The sequence below is a fragment of the Sorex fumeus genome, unplaced genomic scaffold (assembly GCF_029834395.1).
Source record: "Sorex fumeus unplaced genomic scaffold, SorFum_2.1 ptg000122l, whole genome shotgun sequence".
NCBI classification, from domain to species: domain Eukaryota; kingdom Metazoa; phylum Chordata; class Mammalia; order Eulipotyphla; family Soricidae; genus Sorex; species Sorex fumeus.
The window spans coordinates 8,078,973-8,097,468 of NW_026606179.1; the positions used below are offsets into that span (position 1 = coordinate 8,078,973).

At 54.1% G+C, this 18,496-nt stretch overlaps 1 protein-coding gene across 1 annotated transcript; it reads left to right on the forward strand.

Annotated features, from left to right (window-relative positions):
- The first annotated feature begins 14,150 nt into the window (after positions 1–14,150).
- Positions 14,151–17,126, forward strand: LOC130044477 (zinc finger protein 782-like). The gene is made up of 4 exons (XM_056137211.1): positions 14,151–14,516; positions 15,298–15,483; positions 15,975–16,059; positions 16,666–17,126. The coding sequence occupies exons 1-4, from the start codon at positions 14,151–14,153 to the stop codon at positions 17,124–17,126; spliced, it is 1,098 nt and encodes a 365-aa protein (XP_055993186.1).
- Positions 17,127–18,496: the final 1,370 nt, after the last annotated feature.

The window sequence follows — 18,496 nt, forward strand, 5'->3', positions numbered from 1 at the left end:
AATAGACCAATGGGCAGGCCCTGACTACTGCATGCACCAGCCTCAGAGGCACTCTACAGGGACCTATCTGGCCACTGGGATACTCTCCTCCCCCCCCCCCCCCCACCGTACACTCCCCTACCCTCAAGCCTCAAGTATTCATGGGCCAACTCACCGTGGTCTTGGGCACCAATAGTTTTCTCGACTGGGATGACATCATCTTTCAACTGGGCCTAACTCCTGTCACCAATGCAGAGGGGGGTGCCACTGGCCTCTGGTGACTGAATGGTGGGAACAGGACAAAGCACTCTACAGGACAGAGGACAGTCCCTTCTCCCACAAAGGGAACCACCCAGAACTTTGTGACCTTGGACTCTGGACTCAACGGGACCAGGAGTGGAGATCCTCTCCCTGTTTCCCCCTGTCTACAGTGACCCATGGTTCATGCCCATAAGCCACCTCCTGCCAGCACCAGATAATCTCGTCATCAACCACCATGCAGATCCCATGGCTTTTTCTCCCGTAGGGAACAACATGACACCCGCGACAGCCATGCCACCGGACCCCGCACCCAGTATTAATAATGTTTCACTTGGGGCGTCCCAGAGGGGGGCAGGTAAGATCCCTCCCCGCCCCAAGGGACCCAGCCCCAGCAGTCGAAAACCTCCAGAACCCAACCGCCGCCATGCTCAAGGTCGCTCCCCACATGCTCAGGCCTCACGCACAAGTGAATGTATTCCTGGACACCTCAGAAGAAACTTCCTACCCATTCTCCAAGAGAATTTGATGGGGTTCAAATAGTAGGCAACCAACCATAGAGGGAAATATATATATGCATATATACATATTTTCAGATATATACATGAAAGCTCACATCACTCAACCTTTAACATGTTAGAGATATCCTAAACAATGTCTTAATGGCCCCTGCCAAAATAGAACAATCTTCACACTGTTTCCTCGATACTTTTCTGTAGCATTTTCAGCAGTTTTCAATAACAGACAATACAAAATATATTATTTCAGTTGTGCTTTGGGATAGGGATTGGGGCTTAGGATGGAAACATCCCAAATATGGTGGTGGGAAGGTGTAATGGCGGTGGGATTGGTGTTTGAGTATAGTAGCACTGTCCTCCCGTTGTTCATGGATTTGCTCGAGTGGGCACCAGTCCAGTAACGTCTCCATTGTGGGACTTGTTACTGTTTTTGGCATATGGAATACATCACGGTTCACTTGCCAAGCTTTGCCGAGTGGGCGATACTCTTGGTAGCTTGCCCGGCTCTCCGAGACGGGCGGAGAAATCTAACTGGGATCAGCCCAGGTTGGTTGCGTGCAAGGCAAGCGCCCTACACACTGTGCTATCACTCCAGCCCATGTTTGAATATTAAATGTAATCAAATATTGTGAACTACCTTATAAAAATTTTTTTTTAAAAAGGGAACTGTTGGGGCTGGAGCAATAGCACAGCGGGTAGGGTGTTTGCCTTACACGCGGCCAACCAGGGTTCGATTCCCAGCATCCCATATGGTCCCCTGAGCACCGCCAAGGGTAATTCCTGAGCACAGAGCCAGGAGTAACCCCTGTGCACCACCGGTGTGACCCAAAAAGCAAAAAAAAAAAAAAATGGGAACTGCCCAGCACTAAGGCTGAGGCCCCCTGGATCCTTGGTCCTGGGATTCTCCAAAATGGGAGCTCCTCTGCTTTTGAACTCTCCTTCCAGCCCAAGCACCCACTTACTGCTCTCCCAGGGCTAGTCAGATCTAGGGATCCAAACCCCATCCTTTACTTGGGCTATTTTCTCTTGAATCCCACCCAACCTCTGCTCTCAGAGTTCTCCGTGATTGGTGATTGTATTAATAGTAAATAATCAGGCCAGAGTAGAAGCACAGCAGTGAGGGCGCTTGCCTTGCCTGCAGCCAAACTGGGGGTTCGATTCCCAGCAACCCATAAGGGCCCCGCCAACACCTCCAGGAAAAATTCTGGGTAAAGAGCCAGGAGTAACACCTGAGCACCACCAGGTATAGCCAAAAAGAACCAAAATAATAATAATAATTGCTTTTAAATCACTGAACAGGGTCTTACTCAGGCCTAACCCTGAGGTGTCACTCCCCAGCACTTCCATCCCTCACCTCCCCACCCCACAGCCCCTGAGGACATGTATGTACCCCCACACCCCCATAACCCTGTACCTCACCAAGTGCACATCCACTCCCCCCAGGCACGCAGCCCCTCAGCATTCCCATCCCCCCAGGCGCGCACCCCACATTATCCCCATCACCCCATTGTACCCCGGTAGCACCTCCATCCCCCCAGGCGCGCACCCCACAGTATCCAAGACCCCCCCGTCCCCCCACAGCATCCCCGTCCCCCCAAGGAGATCCTCCACGCCCAGGCCGCAGCCCCGCTGTATACGCCCCCGCCCCCGCAAAGGCGCACGAGCCCACGAAGCCCCTCACTCTGGCTCTCCAGCGTGACAGCGGCGCCCAGCGGCTCCCGCGCCCGCGCCCCTCCGGAGTCTCCCGGCCCCGCCCCCGCCTCCCCCGAGCGGCCGCGGCCCCGCCCCCAGGGCTTCCCCGGCCCCAGGCCCCGCCCCGCGCGTCCGCCACGAACCGGGGCTGCGGGCTCGCGGCGCTCCTGGCTGCCACGCCTGCCGTGGGGCCCGCGAGCCTCGGCCCCGGCCCCGAGGGAGCGCCCCGCGTACGCGCACTGTAGGCGTGCCAGGCTAACCGCCGCCAGGAGCCTCGGGAGCCCGAGCCTCGCCCTGCCGGAGCCACGGACCCGAGGCCGCGCGCGGCATCCCGGGCTCCAGACTACGCTTCCCACAAGGCCCCGCGGCTCCCGCGGACCTGCGCGTGCACGCGGCGGCGCGGGGGCGAGCGCGCGAGGGGCGCCCGGGCGCCGAACGCGCATCTCCATGGCAACAGCAGCGGCGCGGCCCCCGCCCGGACTCCGTCCCTCGGGGGCTGGGTTTGAGGGGCCGGGGCGGAGCGAGTGCAGACGAGGCTGTGGCGCAGCTTTATTTCCTCGGGGCCTACCCCGGGAGGCAGGTGTGAGCAGTACTTTTCCCCGTGCCTGGGGGAACCTGAACCAGCGTGCGGTGCTGGTCCCGGGGGCCCTCAGAAGCTGACCCCCTCCACATTTGTCTTGAACGTAGGGGATGTAACGTGTGGCTCACGCCCACCCTGCCCATCACCTGCTTGCCCCGGACAGTGTTTTGGCATTTTTCTCTTGCATGAACATTCCTGAATGAATCCGGTTAAATCTACACGACTACAGAAGGGAAGGGGGGGACACCCCTCCCAAACACTCTCCCACACGTGCAAACCGCCGTTGTGGCACATGTGAACTCTGCGTGGCTGTGTGTGGCCGAGTTTTGTGGTTGTGAGCACGTGTATTCCTGTTTCTATGGAGCTCCAGCTGTGTTTTTGCATGTGTGCCCGTTTGTATGTGTATGTGTGTGCGCGCCTTTATGAATGTATTTGTGCATAGACCATTGTGTGTATGTGTATTGTGTGTGCATTTGTGTGGCATATATGAAATACACAGTTCTGACCCCCAATTCCAGTGCTTAGCTTCTTCCCCACCACCCTGCGATTCTCAAAACACCAGCCAGGCAAATGGGGCTCCTGTGGGTCTGCCATCACCATCACTGTCTACTGCGTCATTATCTAGGAGCACTAGCTGCGGCCCCCAAAACCTCCCCTCCTCAGCTGTCTCGGCCCAGTCTGAGCTTTCAATGGTCTTGGGAGCCCCTTGCCCGTTGGACAGGACCAGATCTTACTCACCAGCCCCCAGGTGTGTTGCAAAAGGATAGAACCCAGGCACCGCGGTGAAGGGTTTTCTCCGCTGCAGCTCCGTGGTCCAGCCGGGAAAGGCTCTGAACCCCGTCTGCCCGTCTGTGAAAAGGGGGTGGGGGTGGGTGTGGGGAGGGTGCAGGACGCTTCAACACGTAAGCTTGATTGGTTGGCCATTGTGACTGATCTCCAGCTCCAGCCCCTCCCTGGAGCTGGGGGGTGGGACTAAAAGTTCCCTCTAATCAATTGTTTGGTTCCCCTGGCAACCGACCCTCATCCCTAGGTGGCCTTTAGGCCTCTCTCTAAATCTGGGCAAAGTAACAAAAGACACCTTGCTCTCCTGGCTCTGGGGAAATTCCAGGGGTGTTAGTACCTGAGCCCCAATGCTAAGAACAAATTCCTATCAGTAATTGCATCTCCGCAGGCTGTGTGCACTTGGGGGACAGAGGGATGCGCAGGGTTTGTGAGTGCACTACTGCAATCCTACAGCTGTTTCTGGAACTAGGTGTTGAGTGAGGATCCAGTTGGCAAGGCTCAGTTCGGTGGCTAGGTAGAGGTGAACATCACACAGCAGTGATCTGTTTAATTAGAAACTGAGTTTCACCACCACTGCCATGCTCCCCTTAGCACTCTCCAATAAGGGGCCCAGTCGAAAGTGATTTCCCATTAAAGGAGTTTTTGTTTGGGGACCACACCTGTTGGTGCTCAGGGCCAACTGCTGTCTCTATGCTGAAGAATCACTCTTGGTGGGGGTTTTGGAACCCTGGTGGGGACCCGAAATCAAACTCTTGTCAGCCGCATGCAAGTTCTTCCCCCACTATATTATGTCTCCAGCTCCTGTCTATAAAATACTTAAACTGCTATATTATTGGTGTATGATGTGGACTGGGCAAAATCCAAGACATCAAATATTCCTTAGCCACAAAATTTTCTAACTGTAACTTTAAAATCTTTTAACATGAAAATAATGCACAAATACATTCATAAAGGTGTGCACACACATACACATACAAATGGGCAAACATGCAAACACACACAGCTGGAGCTCCATACAAACAGGGATACACGTGCTCACAACCACAAAACTCGGCCACACATAGCCACGCAGAGTTCACATGTGCCACAATGGCGGTTTGCACATGTGGGAGAGTGTTTGGGAGGGGGTGTCCCCCCTTCCGTTCTGTAGTCCTGTAGATTTAACCGGATTCATTCAGGAATGTTCATGCAAGAGAAAAATGCCAGAACGCTGTCCAGGGGCAAGTGGATGATGGGCAGCGTGGGTGTGAGCCACAGGGGAAGCTCCACAGGCTGAGCATAGGTTTTGCATGCAGGAGCCAGGGTTTGGTCCCCAACACCCCATATGGCCCCGAGCCCCACCAGAAGTGTTCCCTGAGCGGTACCAAAAGTAAGCCCTGAGACTGCGGGGTGCAACAAAAAACAAAATAAAGTTTTCTTACTCATTTGTTTTTGAGGTCACATCCTAAGAGCGCAGAACTCACTACTCCTCTGGGCTGCAGGAAGGCTGTGTGCTTGCGCTGGGGTTCGGGTATCTGAGAAAAACTGCTCAGTCCTATGAGCTGCACCCAGGTTCCAAGAAGTCCTTTGTTTGTGGGGTCCACCGGGGCCGCATGAATGAAACCCCACTGGGGCGCTCCCTGAGTCCCAAGGGCATCCAGGCTTCTCTTGACTCACAGCTGGAGACCTACAGACTTTCCCACTGTGACAAAACTTCAGTCAGGCACCCAAGGCAGCACATGCATGTCCCTTCCCATCCAGGGGTCCTCTCCTGCCCAAAGCACTGAGGGAGGGAAAAGAGCCAGGAACAAGGGGAAATGTCCTGAATGTGTATTTTTGTCGACTTCTGTTTGTTTGACCAGGGGCCACAAATGATTTGATTTTCTTTTTGACGCAGCTGCAGGGGGCAGAGACAGTCCTAGGACGGTAGAGCACCCAACGTCCCTGAGGCCCACTTCAAGCCCTAACAAAACCCCAAAAGCCTGTAGGGCTGGGAGATGAGTATCATGTGGTCCCCCAAAAACCAGCAGGAGTGACTCCCTGAGCACTACCAGGGGGCCCCAAAATAGAAAAAAAAGTCACTAAGTAATAGAAGATCAGGGTATTTGGGGATGTCACACCAGCCCAGCCTGGAACTTAGCATCTGTAGTACACCTTTAAGGCCCTCCATATGGCCAGCCAAGAGGAGGGTATGGCCCTCCCTGCCCCAGGAACTGGATTAGGAGGAGCAGGCAGTGGGGACAGCCACTGGGAGGCGGGAACGCAGCGGAGCCGGTGGGTGGCAGCCAGGCCCTAGGATACTGGTGGGACCCACAACCGCATCCTCAGAGCCCAATGCTCCACCCACCACCAAACACAGATAGAATCACCAAACACCAAAAGCCAGAAGATAGAAATATTACTAAAAACAAGATTACTGGGGCCCGAGCGATAGCACAGTGGGTAGGGCATTTGCCTTGCACGCAGCTGACCTGAGTTCAATCCCGGCATCCCCTGAGCACCACCAGGAATAATTCCTGAGTGCAGAGCCAGGAGGAACCCCTCAGCATCGCTGGGTGTGACCCAAAAAGCAAAAGAAAAAGAAAATTACTGACCAGTGTCCCTGAACACTGATGCCAAAGTCTTCAACAAGGTGTTACCAAATTGACTCCAACATATCAGAATGCCATCGATTATACGCCATTATCAAATGGGATTCATTCTAGAGATGCAGAGATAATTTATGAAAATAAATTAATGTAATATACCATATAAAAACATAAATAAAATGCCCATATCAATCAACGTAGAGAAAGCTTTTGATCAAATTCTTGGGACTGCCTCAGTCTGTTTCTCCCCTCCAGCGTCCCTCCCCGACCTGCAGCTGGCGCCTGCTTCCTGGCTTGCCTGCACTCCCTACTTCTTGTTCCCGCACAATCATGAGCCCCACATTCAGGTATCTGGGTTCATGGTCCCTCCAAAGATTGGAAAGGGATTAGAGGGTTGACCGAGCCCACACCAGACTAAGCCCAAAGCACCTCTTACCCCTGCTCCCTCCCCAACTTCTTAAAAACAATTTGCCTGCAGTAAGAACTGGTTTCCAGACCAGCCAGTATAGCCTTCCTCCAGAGCACTGGAGAAGATCTTTCTTTTTTATTGGCAGGGGTGGGAGGCACACCCAGAGATACTCAGGTCTGACTCCTGGCTCTGCACTCAGGGATCACTCCTGGCAGGGCTCAAGGGACCTTATGGGGTGCTGGGGATCAAACCTGGGTTAGCTGTTTGAAAGGCAAGCACCTTAACCCCTGTATCTCTAAACCCTTACCTAGTTATCTATTTTATTTATACTCAATATGTAAAAAGATATATACAAATGCATCTGTCAGTGTATTTATCTATTTTATTAATATACCAGGCATGTGTCTCTAACTGGTGTATACATAAGTATATTTTGTAACCCCTGACCACAGACCTCTGAGGTGAGAGACTGTCCAGCTGTGTTCTCCAGATTTACAGAGGAACTTTCGGCTGCCAATTAAGCATCCTAACAGACAAAAAGGAGAGTAGGCTCAGGGTCATTCACCTCCCAGTAATGAGTGTTTCTGCCTAGGCCGCCCTAACGGACAAGCCCTTGGTCTCCCTCTCCCGCTGGCCTGACTAATCAGGGTCAATTAGGAAGCCCCTGGACTAGGAGGAAAACCCTCCAGATTAGGACAAAGAGGAGGAAGGCGCTGGGGCTGTGGACAGCTGCATGCCTGAGGGAGGGAATGAAAACTCTGAACTAGCCCCGACTTCCTGGGCTGCCACTGTGCCAGCCAGTGGAGACGGGGACCTGGGGAACATTTCAGCACCGATTCCCCAGCAGCCGCTCACTCTCCTCAGATCTCAAGGTTTCTTCCAGGATCAGAATAGCCGCAGTTCTCTGCGGTGCAAGCTTTGGAATTCAAACAGAGGTTTTTTCACTGCCTCTGACCCCAGTAGCAGACGGAGACCTCACCTCACTGCATGGACCCTGATTTTACCCCAGCATAGCATATGGTCCTAGAGCTCCACCAGGAGGGGTCCCTGAGCACTACTAGCAGGTGAGGCCCTAAAACCAAAATTCTGTTAGGAGTGTTAATAACTTAGCAGTTTATCCTAAAGTGTAGCACTGTAGCATTGTCCTCCCGTTGTTCATCATTTTGCTCGAGCAGGCCCAGTAACGTCTCCATTTTGAGACTTATTGTTACTGTGTTTGGCATATTGAATACATCACAGGTAGTTTGCCAGGCTTTGCCGTGCGAACAAGATACTCTCGGTAGCTTGCCACGCTCTCCACAAGGGGTGGAGGAATCGAACCTGGCTCATACAAGGCTGCGTACAAGGCAAACGCCCTACCGCTGTGCTATCACTCCAGCCCGCGATTAAAATATATATATGAGAACTCACAAATAAATATCTGAAGAGGAAGAGAACAACACACCACAGAGATGCCACCAGACCCAGTGCCAGGCTGTCTCTTCTGGGGCAACCCAGAGGGGGCCAGGTGAGTCCCACCACCTGGCCCCAAAGAGCCATGGCAGCCAAAAACCTCCAGAACTCAATCGCCACCATGTTCATGACTGACCTCCACAGGTTCAAACGAGCCTCGTCCATGAGGGAATCTGCTAAAAATTCCAGGGATGCTGGACTTGTAACCAAAATCTTCAGGCTCGCCTGGAGTCGGGAATGGTCGACCACCAGCTCCTCTCCCCCATCTCCTTGTGCTTCCCCGTGCCCAGGACCTGCCTCTGGTGCCATCTAAGCTCATTAACGGCCATGATCCAGAGACTCACAAATAAACTTGAAAGAGAAAGAGAGCAACACTCCGTAGAGATTCCACCAGAACCCATAGTCACCCTCCAGTTAAAATTTTAATTCTAACTTTATGACCCTATTTAAAATCTTAGAATTCCTGGAGCCCACGGCTGACTCTCTACAAAGGCTTAATGGCTGCAGGGTGATACAACAGTCTTCATACACCTTCCTCTAAAGAAACTTTTTGGATTATCTTTAGCAGATTATTCATAACAAGCAATACAAAATAAATTATCATGTTATGTTTGGGGGGCAATCTGGGGGATGGGGTGGAATAATTCAAAATATGGTGGTGGGAAGGTATAATGGTGGTGGGATTGGTGTTGGAATATTGAATTTAATCAATTATTGTGAACAACTTTAAGGTAAAGGTAAAGGCCCTCCCGTTGATCGTCGATTTGCTCGAGCGGGCCCAGTAACGTCTCCATTGGAGACTTTGTTGTTACTGTGTCTGGCATATCGAATACTCTCGGTAGCTTGCCGGGCTCTCCGAGAGGGGCGGAGGAATCGAACTCAGGTCGGCCATGTTGGCCGCTTGTAAGGCGAACGCCCTACCCGCTGTGTTATAAAAATAAAATTTAAAACTAAATAAATTAAATTTGATTTTAAAAATTAAAAATTTTTAAATTTAAATTAAATTTTAAAAATAAAAATATACAATATGAGGTTGAAGCAACAGTTCAATGAGTAGGTGCCTGATTTGCAGGGTCTGAACAGTGTTCATTCCCTCAACCCCTCCCCCCAGGAGTGAGCCCTGAGCGCAGAACCAAGAGTAAGCCCTGAGTAAGTTCACACACAGCTTGGTGTGCCCTGCCCAGGCCCCATAGAAAGAGATTAAATTTAGCCTGACACTCAGAGATGAAAGTTAATTTGCTTTTTTTGGTTTGGGGGCTACACCCAGTCCTCAGGGCTTACTCCTGGCTCTGAGCTCAGCGATTTCTCAGGTCATATGGGGTGCCTTGGCTATGTGCGAGGCAAACTCCTTAACCGGGTTTTGTCTCTCTGGACTGCAAGAGGTCTTTTGTTCTTTAAATGATGATCCTTCACTGCTAGTTGGGACTAAATATTTCTGGGGCAAGTATGGGGTCCCGAATGATTCCTGTTGGGTTTTTGCTGCCCCCTGCTGACCACTGCTCCTCCACGCTGATGTCCTGATGCACTTCGCTTCCAGCGCTGATGAGGAAAAACCAGAGACTCGACAGGGAGAGAGAGCGCTTGCTTGCACGCGACCAACCCGAGTTCGACCCCCGCAACCCCATGTGGCCCTCAAGCAAAACCGAAACAATACAACCCCCCCATCGTGTTCCACACAGGATCAGTGTGTGCACAATGTGAACGACTGCGGCTTCTCTCTGGGATCCGAATATCCCGTCTGCCCACCGCATCCCACGGAGGAGAACAGAGGATGTTTCCAGCAGTGCTCTGTGCATGTGTATATGTGCAGTTGTGTGTGCAGGTATGTGTGTGTGTGTGTGTGTGTGTGTGTGTGTGCGCGATGCCTATCAGAAGGGCACGTGGACCCTAGTTTATTGCAGCGGGAAAGGAAAGGCTGGAGTTCTTTGGCCCCTTGCTATGTTCGTCCGTTCCTAAGGGCCTGTTGCCAGGTCGGCGACCTCAGCGCGCGCTACTACCCTTCTCAGGCCGGCCACATTCCCCCGCAAGGGCCAAAGGACGCTCCCCGGGAAACGACTGCGGGCAGGAACAGGGTTCCCACTGTAGAATGCAGTTTTCGGAGTGGGGAGCGGGGGCCGAAGGATGCCTGGTACGCGGAGCTTGGCCGTCGCTGAGGCGCGCACTCAGCTCAGCCCCGGGCGCGCGTTCGCCCCAGGCTCCGGGGCGCGCCCGTGTCCCTGGAGTACGCGCACGCACAGCAGCGACCCCTGCGGGCTCCACCTGCTCCCTGCACGCTCGCGAGAGCCAGAATGACGACTACGAGGACGCTGCAACCTGCCGTGCCGGTGAGAACCCCAGCTATGTGCCAATACCACGACAGCGGGCAGCGCGGGGCCTGACAGACACCGCAGGGCCTTCGTCGTGGTTGTCCGATTTGATTTTGAAGGATCGCATCCAGCAGCACCCTTGGCCCACTAGGGGCTGCTGGTTCCTACCTTGAAACCCGGGATCGGGAGTTTCCCGCCTTCCCGTGGACTTACACGTCTTTCACCCCTTCTCTCCCGCGCATGGAAAATTCAGGACTTGCTGGGGCCGCGGCCCACCGAGGAACTGTCCTTTGCAGTTGTGCTAACCTCTCCCAGAGAAGTCGCCCCATTGCAACCCATTGGCTCTCATGGGACCAGAACAGAACCCGAGAAACTTTTTTTTTTTTTGTAGGGAAAGGGTTGGGTCACTCCCCTCCTGGGTGTGCTCAGGACTTATTCCTGGTTCAGAAGTCACTCCTGGCAGGGCTCAGGGCACCCTTTGCAGTGCCTGGGCTGGAAGTAGAGCGAGCCTCCTGTACCACTTCTTTGGCCCTAAAGACACTTTTGCATTGATAAGATCCCCGAGAACTCATCAGTGGAGACAGCACACAGAGCATTCAGTCTACCCGGACACATGCATCATGTTTCTCCATCAATTTCTGTATATGTGATATGTATTCCTGTGGAGGGTAGGGGGGACACCCGGTGGTGCTCAGGGCTTACTTCTGGCTCTGCACTCAGGGGTCATTCCTGGCAGGGCTCAGGGGACCCTATGTGGTGGATCAAATCCAGGTCAGTCGTGTACAAGACAAATGCCCTACCTGCTTTATTATCTCCAGGCCCCACCATGTATCTTCGTTGTATGTTTCTCAATTACATATACTCGCCATTCTCCCTCATGAAAATAGGAAAATAGATAACTTCTAAATTCTGTAGAGCCTGTGATGTCATTCTTATCTCTGTCCTGAGAAAAAAAGGTCTACCCCTCCTCCTCTCTCTGCAGCCTGCATTGGAAATAGCCCCCCCAGCTTGGGATAGCTTGTGATCAGTAAAATCCCCCTTCCTGAATTATTCCCAGTCTCTCTCTTCTTTGACTGCAGTGCCGAGAGTACTTAATTATGATTATGGGCTGGAGTGACCGTACAGGGGCTAAAGCACTGGCTTGCATGTGGCTGACCATAGTTCAGATCCCCAGCACGACATATGGTCCCTGAGCCTTGCCAGGGGTAACCCTTGAGCACCACCAGGGCTAGCCCAAGAACAGAAAACAAAAGTGTCACTGGGGATGGATGAGGTTTCTCAAAGGGCCAGAGTATGTGCTCTGCATGCAGTGGCCTAGGTGCCAGTCCTGGCACACGCCCCCACGCACTCTTGTATATGGCTGCAAAGTTAAACAAAATCCGGTGTCACTTTTACTAGAATGGCCTCAGTCTGGACACCACTTTCGTTACAAGGACTTTGCACACTGCAGAATCTCCTTTGTTTCTCCATAGTTCTCTCTCTCTCTCTCTCTCTCTCTCTCTCTCTCTCTCTCTCTCTCTCCTTAGTAGTGCAGGTTCTTTTCTTTTGCAGGGCTTTGTTTTCCGTTGTGAAATTTCAAAGCAGCTGATGATTTCCAACTCTGTTCAAGCCAGAGAGAGCTCAGTGAACCAGAGGGAGTGCGTGGCATGAGGCCTCGAGTTCTGTTCCCACACCACACGGATCCCTTGTTGCCGAGCCCAGTGGCTCAGTGAGATAGGGCGGAGGAGGGAAGCGCAGCTCCATGGGAAGCCTCAGTCTTCTCATCCCCATACCCATATGGTGCAGCTGCAGGACAGGGCATGAGAGCAGGCACCAGGGAAGGCACTGTCCTGCTTCTCTGCACATCTGCACAAAAGGCCTGGCTTCTGTGCAGGAAAACTGAGGCAAGTCTCCTAACTTCAGGACAGCTGCCCTGGTCTCATGTAAATCAGGGCTCCTGAGGCACCCCCCCCTCACCCGGCCTCTCTGGAGCACGGAGCCAGGAGTACCTCCTGTAGGCTCTTGAGTAACTCCAGGTGTGGCCCCAGAAAACTAAAATAAAATCAAATAAAAGGACTCTGAGCCGGTTTGAGCCCCTCAACTTCAGCACACACAACTGGCAGAGAGAACTGGCCTGAAGCACCGAGGGTGGGTCTCCTAGGACTGGATTTCCCGCTTTAATCCCACATCATGTAGGGTGGGGCAGGGTGGGTGGCCTTGGCCTTTAAAAGGGGCTGAAGCCTGGCTGGACTCCAGCTTCACATTTGGGAGAGACGGAAGGAGGTGAGTGCTGGGGTCATTAGGGAGAGGGTCTGTAGTGGTGGGGTCCAGCCCGCAGGACGAAGACAGATCCTGGTCCTGTCTGCCTCATCAGCAGAGCAGGGACATGCTTGGACAAGGTGACGAGTACAGAGGGTGAATTTGTTTGGTTTTGTTTGTCGGTTCTGGGGGGGGGGGCGTCCTGGGCGCTGTGGTGGGGGCTCTAACCCGGGGTTATGCGCAGAAGCCTGTGTGGCAGCTTCTTGAGCCCCGTTCCCGGCTGGTCTGACCCAGGCTTTGTCAGGCTGGTGCTCAACACAGGGCATGTGGGGGACCAGAGTGCCTGTCAATTCTTTTCAACTTGTTCTGTTTCCTATAAGGCACAACAAACTACGGCCTGAGTGTCGAGAGGATGAGTCTGGGGGAAAAGGGGATTCCAGGGAACCACAAAAAGGTCTGGGCAGGACAGAGGGGGCAGAGATGAGTGCTGGGTGGGTGGGGGGGCTTGAGGAGTGAAAAGTTTTAGAACTAGATGGGAACATTTGGTGCTTTCAATTGTACTTTGGGTTTGCAGCTTTTGTTTTTGCTGTTTGTTTTTGGTTTGGGCGCCACACCCAGCTGTGCTTAGAGTTTACTCCTGGCTCTGCTCAGTGATAACTCCTGCTCTGTGCTCCAGAATCACTCCTGGCTCTGCACTCCAGGATCACTCTTGGCAGTGCTTGGGGGCCATGTGCAGTGCCAGGGGTCAAACCAGTGTTGACTGCATGTAAGGCAAATGTCTACTCCCTGTACTCTCTCTGCGGAATGATCAGGCTATACTCAGGCTCATGCCTGGTTTCCACAGAGTGCTAAAAAAAACTCTGGCATTAAAAACAAACAAACAAAAAACCCAAAACCAACAACAACAAAACCCCCTACATTTTCAGGCAAAAAATAAAGTTCCAGGAAGGAGTTCGTGCAGGGACCAGTTCCATTTGGCTCTGCACTTTCCTGGCTCCTGAGCACTGCACTTTCCTAGCTCCTGAGCACTGCTGGGTTTCAAGCTCCTTCACAATCCCCTCCCCCCCCCCAAAAAAAATACCCACAAGGAAGAGTGGCATTCTGGAAAACACAGATTGAAGAATTTACCTGCAGCTGATGTGTGAGGGTGAGGGCAGGGGTGAGCCCTGAGAAGGGATGCGGACAGGCCCCTGCAGAGAAGTGAACACTCAGTGGGGGTGAGCCTTACAAAACTGGGACCCCTTAGGACTCAAGACCAGTTGGAGGCAGGTGAGTTCAGAGTCTGCTCCCTTTCTCCAGGTTCTGCAGGAACTGCCTCCATCCACAGGATACCCCCAAACACACAGCACCCCGAGTCTGCAGCCCCCTATGGCTTCATCTGAGACACCTTCGGTGGGCACGAGTTCTGCACCACAATCCCCACCCCCGATCCCGGAGCCGCCCAGCAGCCCCGAGTACTGGCACACCAGCTTCCGGAGGTTCCGGAGCTTCCAATGGCTGAACCAGCAGCAGGACCCAGACCCACTGCAGGACCTGGAGATGCTGAGACACCTGTGCTGGTGCTGGCTGCGCCCTGACCTCCACTCGAAGATGGAGATTCTCGACAAGCTGGTGCTGGAGCAGTTCCTCATCTCAGAACCCCTGCACCTGCAGGCGCTGGTGTGGGAGAACGGGGTGCAGAACTGCCAGGAGCTGGAACAGCTGCTGCAGAACCTTAAACAACCCCAGAAATGGGTGAGTAGGATGCCCAGAGGAGGTGAGAGGGTTCCAGCCGGACACACTCTCAGGAGCAGGGGTATGAGTGCCTCAGCAGACAAGAGGGGCTCTGGCCATCCCATGCTTCCATTCCCGGATGGTCCCTGCCTACTCCTGGTGCAGGGGGCTGCATGGCTGAGAGGGCCTGGCTTGGTCTCCAGGGTGGTCTGAGCTGACCCATACCAAGTGACCTCACTCATGCCACTATGCACTAAGCATGTGATTCCCTCAGGAATGGTTGTGTGGCTGTGCAGGGTCACCCTTACTTCCTGCATTCCCACGTCCACCAAGGGCAGGGCTGATGGGTAGAGAAGGGTTTGAGGTGAGAATGAGGACACAACAATTCCACTGAGTGTTGTGTCCAAATGCCAGTCACATGGGTGACAGTGACAGCTCCTATGGAAATGCCTGCCAGAATTGGTGTTGAGGACAGACTGGGCGGAGTTTGGTCAGCCACCCTTGCCTGGGGCACATTTATAATCTCTGCCCCACACTGGATGTGCACATTTGGGGTGCTCCTGGTATTCGTATTATCATACCTCCAGAGCAGCCCCTGGGAGAGCTCTGTTTGGGGTCTCAGAAATCCGGGGGGGGGGGGGTGTATCTGCCTTCCACACTGCCGGTCTGGGTTCAATCCCACAGCACATATGTCCCCCTCCCTGGCTGAGCACCACAGGTGTGGCCCAAACACACACACACACACACACACACACACACACACACACACACACACACCTAACCTTTAATTTCCCCCCAAAAGAATATCGTTACTATAGACGGAAAGACATTTCTTGCACGACACTCAGATGCTGGGAAGGCCCCAGAGGAGGACAGTGTGCATCCTGAACCCCAGGACACAGTATGTGAAACACCTCCAGAGACATCCCTGCGGGTCAGCACAGGAGAACAGGAGCTGCCGCGGACCTGCAAGGAATCAGGGGGACAGGTGAGTGGTGCACCCCGACTGAGTTGTGGGCACAGATATTGGGATGGGTGCAGGATGCCATGGTGGGGTCACCTAAAAATTCCCCCTCAAGTGCATAAAGCCTCTGCATTGTGACCAGGGAGAAGCTGAAACATCCTCTGCCAGCTCATGAACCAGAAGCAAATAATCCAAGATAGTTTCCGCAGAGACAATCTGGGGTCACTTTGCAGACACCCAGTCCATGGGTAGGGATGGTGAGGAGGTCTCGACCTCAGGTTGTCTTGTCCTGGTTCAGTCTGGTGGGGGGGGAGGGCTGGCTTGCAGAGGCTTACCCCCAGAGCTTAGCACCCCACCCCCTGACTCAGCTAAAAGATTGGGACACAGTGCCACATCCTGGAGTGTCTGGTGACCATCAGGGGTAGGCTTCGGAAAGCGAGCACCTTTCCCACCCTCGGTCCTCAGGCACTCGGCTGCATTTTTAGCCACCCCTGTCCCCATTTCTCTCTTCAAAGGTGTTCTCAGGAAACAGGCCAAATTACAAGCAGGAGGTTTTGAGGCCTGAGCTGGAATCAGGCAAGAAGGAGCTGGAGCCTGAGAGTGAGATGGAGACTGAAGCAGGGATGGAGCCTGAGTTGGAGCAACAGGAGGAGGAGGAGGAGGAGGAGGAGGAGGAGGAGGAGGAGGAGAAGGAGGAAGAGGAGGAGAAGGAGAAGGAGGAGGAGAAGAAGAAGGAGGAGAAGAAGGAGGAGGAGAAGAAGGAGGAGAAGAAGGAGGAGGAGGAGGAGATCCTTCATCCTGGTGAGTGTGGAGGGGATGGGGGCGGGGAGGCTCTGCACACGGGCAGAGCTGGAGGCCATGACCCTCAGTAGCGGGCTTGCCTCCACCCTGCCCTTCCAGAGCTTCTCATCCACCTCTTAGGCTGGGGCTGGGGCTCTCTGCTGGGGAATATGGTTCATGCTCCCCATGCTGTCCAACCCTCTGCAGGTTTCCTGGGCACTGAGAGGACCCGAGATGGAGGGTCTGGGAACGCTGAGACACACAGGCCGCCAGGCGCATCCAAAAGAAAAGCTTCCCCCAGCACATCAGGGCCTCGCCGTTCACAGCGAGTGAGATGCACGCGAGCCGCCAGCCCCTCGGAATCTCCACGGCGAAATGGAGCCGCACCCGGGGGCCCCGGGGGCCCCGGGGGCCGTGTCCCTGCAGCCAGACCGGGCGAGCGCCCCCCTTTGGTGTGCGACCACTGCCCCAAAGCCTTCTTCTACAAGTCTCAGCTGGACATCCACCGGCGCAGCCACACGGGTGAGCGGCCATTCCGCTGCGCGACCTGTGGACGCGGCTTCATGCAGCCGTCAGACCTGCGCGTGCACCAGCGGATCCACAACAACCAGAGGCCCTACAGCTGCGGTATCTGCGGGGCCACATTCACGCATCAGTCCACGCTCACCGGCCACACCCGCATGCACACCCAGGAGCGGCCCTTCGCGTGCGACCAGTGCGGGCAGCTCTTCAGCCATCGCGGCAACCTCAACGTGCACCTGCGCACCCACTCGGGCCTCAAGCCTTACTCGTGCCCCGTGTGCAGCCGCGACTTCCGCCAGCTAGGCACCTTCAATCGCCACAAGAGGACACACCTGCGCCAGGGCGTCCAGGGGGGCCCGCAGTAGGGCCCCGGAGATCTCTGCTCAGCGGACTGATCCACTGACAGGCCACCGGCTCCAGGTGCTTCCTCTGCTGCCGCAGATGACGGATCCAAGGTTACAAGAGGGTACCTGAGACGGCAGAAGTCACACTGGCCTGGCCAATGGCTGATCCTGGTGCTATCTATGCACAGAACTAGAATGAGTAGCTAAGAACTTGCCTTGCAAGTGTGGGGTCCCTGCTTGATCCCCAGCACCGCATGCTCTCTCTTGAGCCTGATTCCAAGGGCAGGACATGTTGTTCTAGACTTCCAGAGTACACCCTCAGTGATTCTGCGGGCAGTTGGCCTTTCTCTAAAGGGTGGTTTGGTTTTGTGACACTGGCTGTTTGATTTCTTTCAGGCTTGTGGGCTTATGTTGCTATTTTTCCCCCACGTGTGAGTTGTGTTAGTTTTTAACATTTTCCTAACAAAGCTGGAAAGGCAGATTTTTCTCCTGTGATCTCTATTATTTCATCAGCAGCTCACTCAAATATACAGCATGTTTGATTGGTTTAAATGGACTGAGTCAGGCCTTCTTTGCATTCAGTGGTGGGCTGGGGCTTCCCCCGCCATGTGCCAGTCACTTGCCACTGCTGGCCCCAGCCCCGGCCCTCCCGCCTACCAAGCACACACCCTACCTGTTACCATACTGCACCGTTTCCTAAATATGTTATTCACTACCAGCAGGTTCCTCATCTGCAACTCCACATATCTACATGCCCTATCTCCTGCCCCCGTCCTGTCTGGTCCTTCCAAAGCTGCAGAGTCACCAACTGGACCCACAGCCCCCTGGACAGCTAGCCCTCTCCTGGAGCCCCATGAGAAGGTGCTGCGTGGGGAGTGCCCTGGCATCAACTGCACCCCACAGACACCCCCATGTCTCCCTGCAGCCATCTCACCATGGGGGACAAATATCCCCTCCACTCCTAAGCACCAGGAGTGGGGACCCTGGAGACAGGACTGCACAGGCACACCAGATCCCAGTCTGTGACCCCTCTGCTCAACGAACTGCCCAGAAGAACACCAACTGGGGTTGCAGCAGAGTTGGGGTTTTCTGAGCTACTTGGTTGGGGGGGGGGGGGGCAGGGTCTGGATTGATGCCCAGTGATGTAGCAGCAGGGTCCAGCAGCTGGACCCCAGAGCACTGCAGGACACTAAACCTGCCCCAGAACTGTCTCTGCCTCCCTCTTTTCTCTTCAAAAATAATCACCCATGGGCCAGGCATAGAGTAAGCTGGCCTGAGTTTGATGGCCAGGTCCCCTGGTCTGGGGGCACAGTACAGCTCACCTGGGTTTGATCCTGGCACTGCCAGGAGTGCACCATGAGCAGCGCTGGTGGTGGCCCAGACAGACAGAC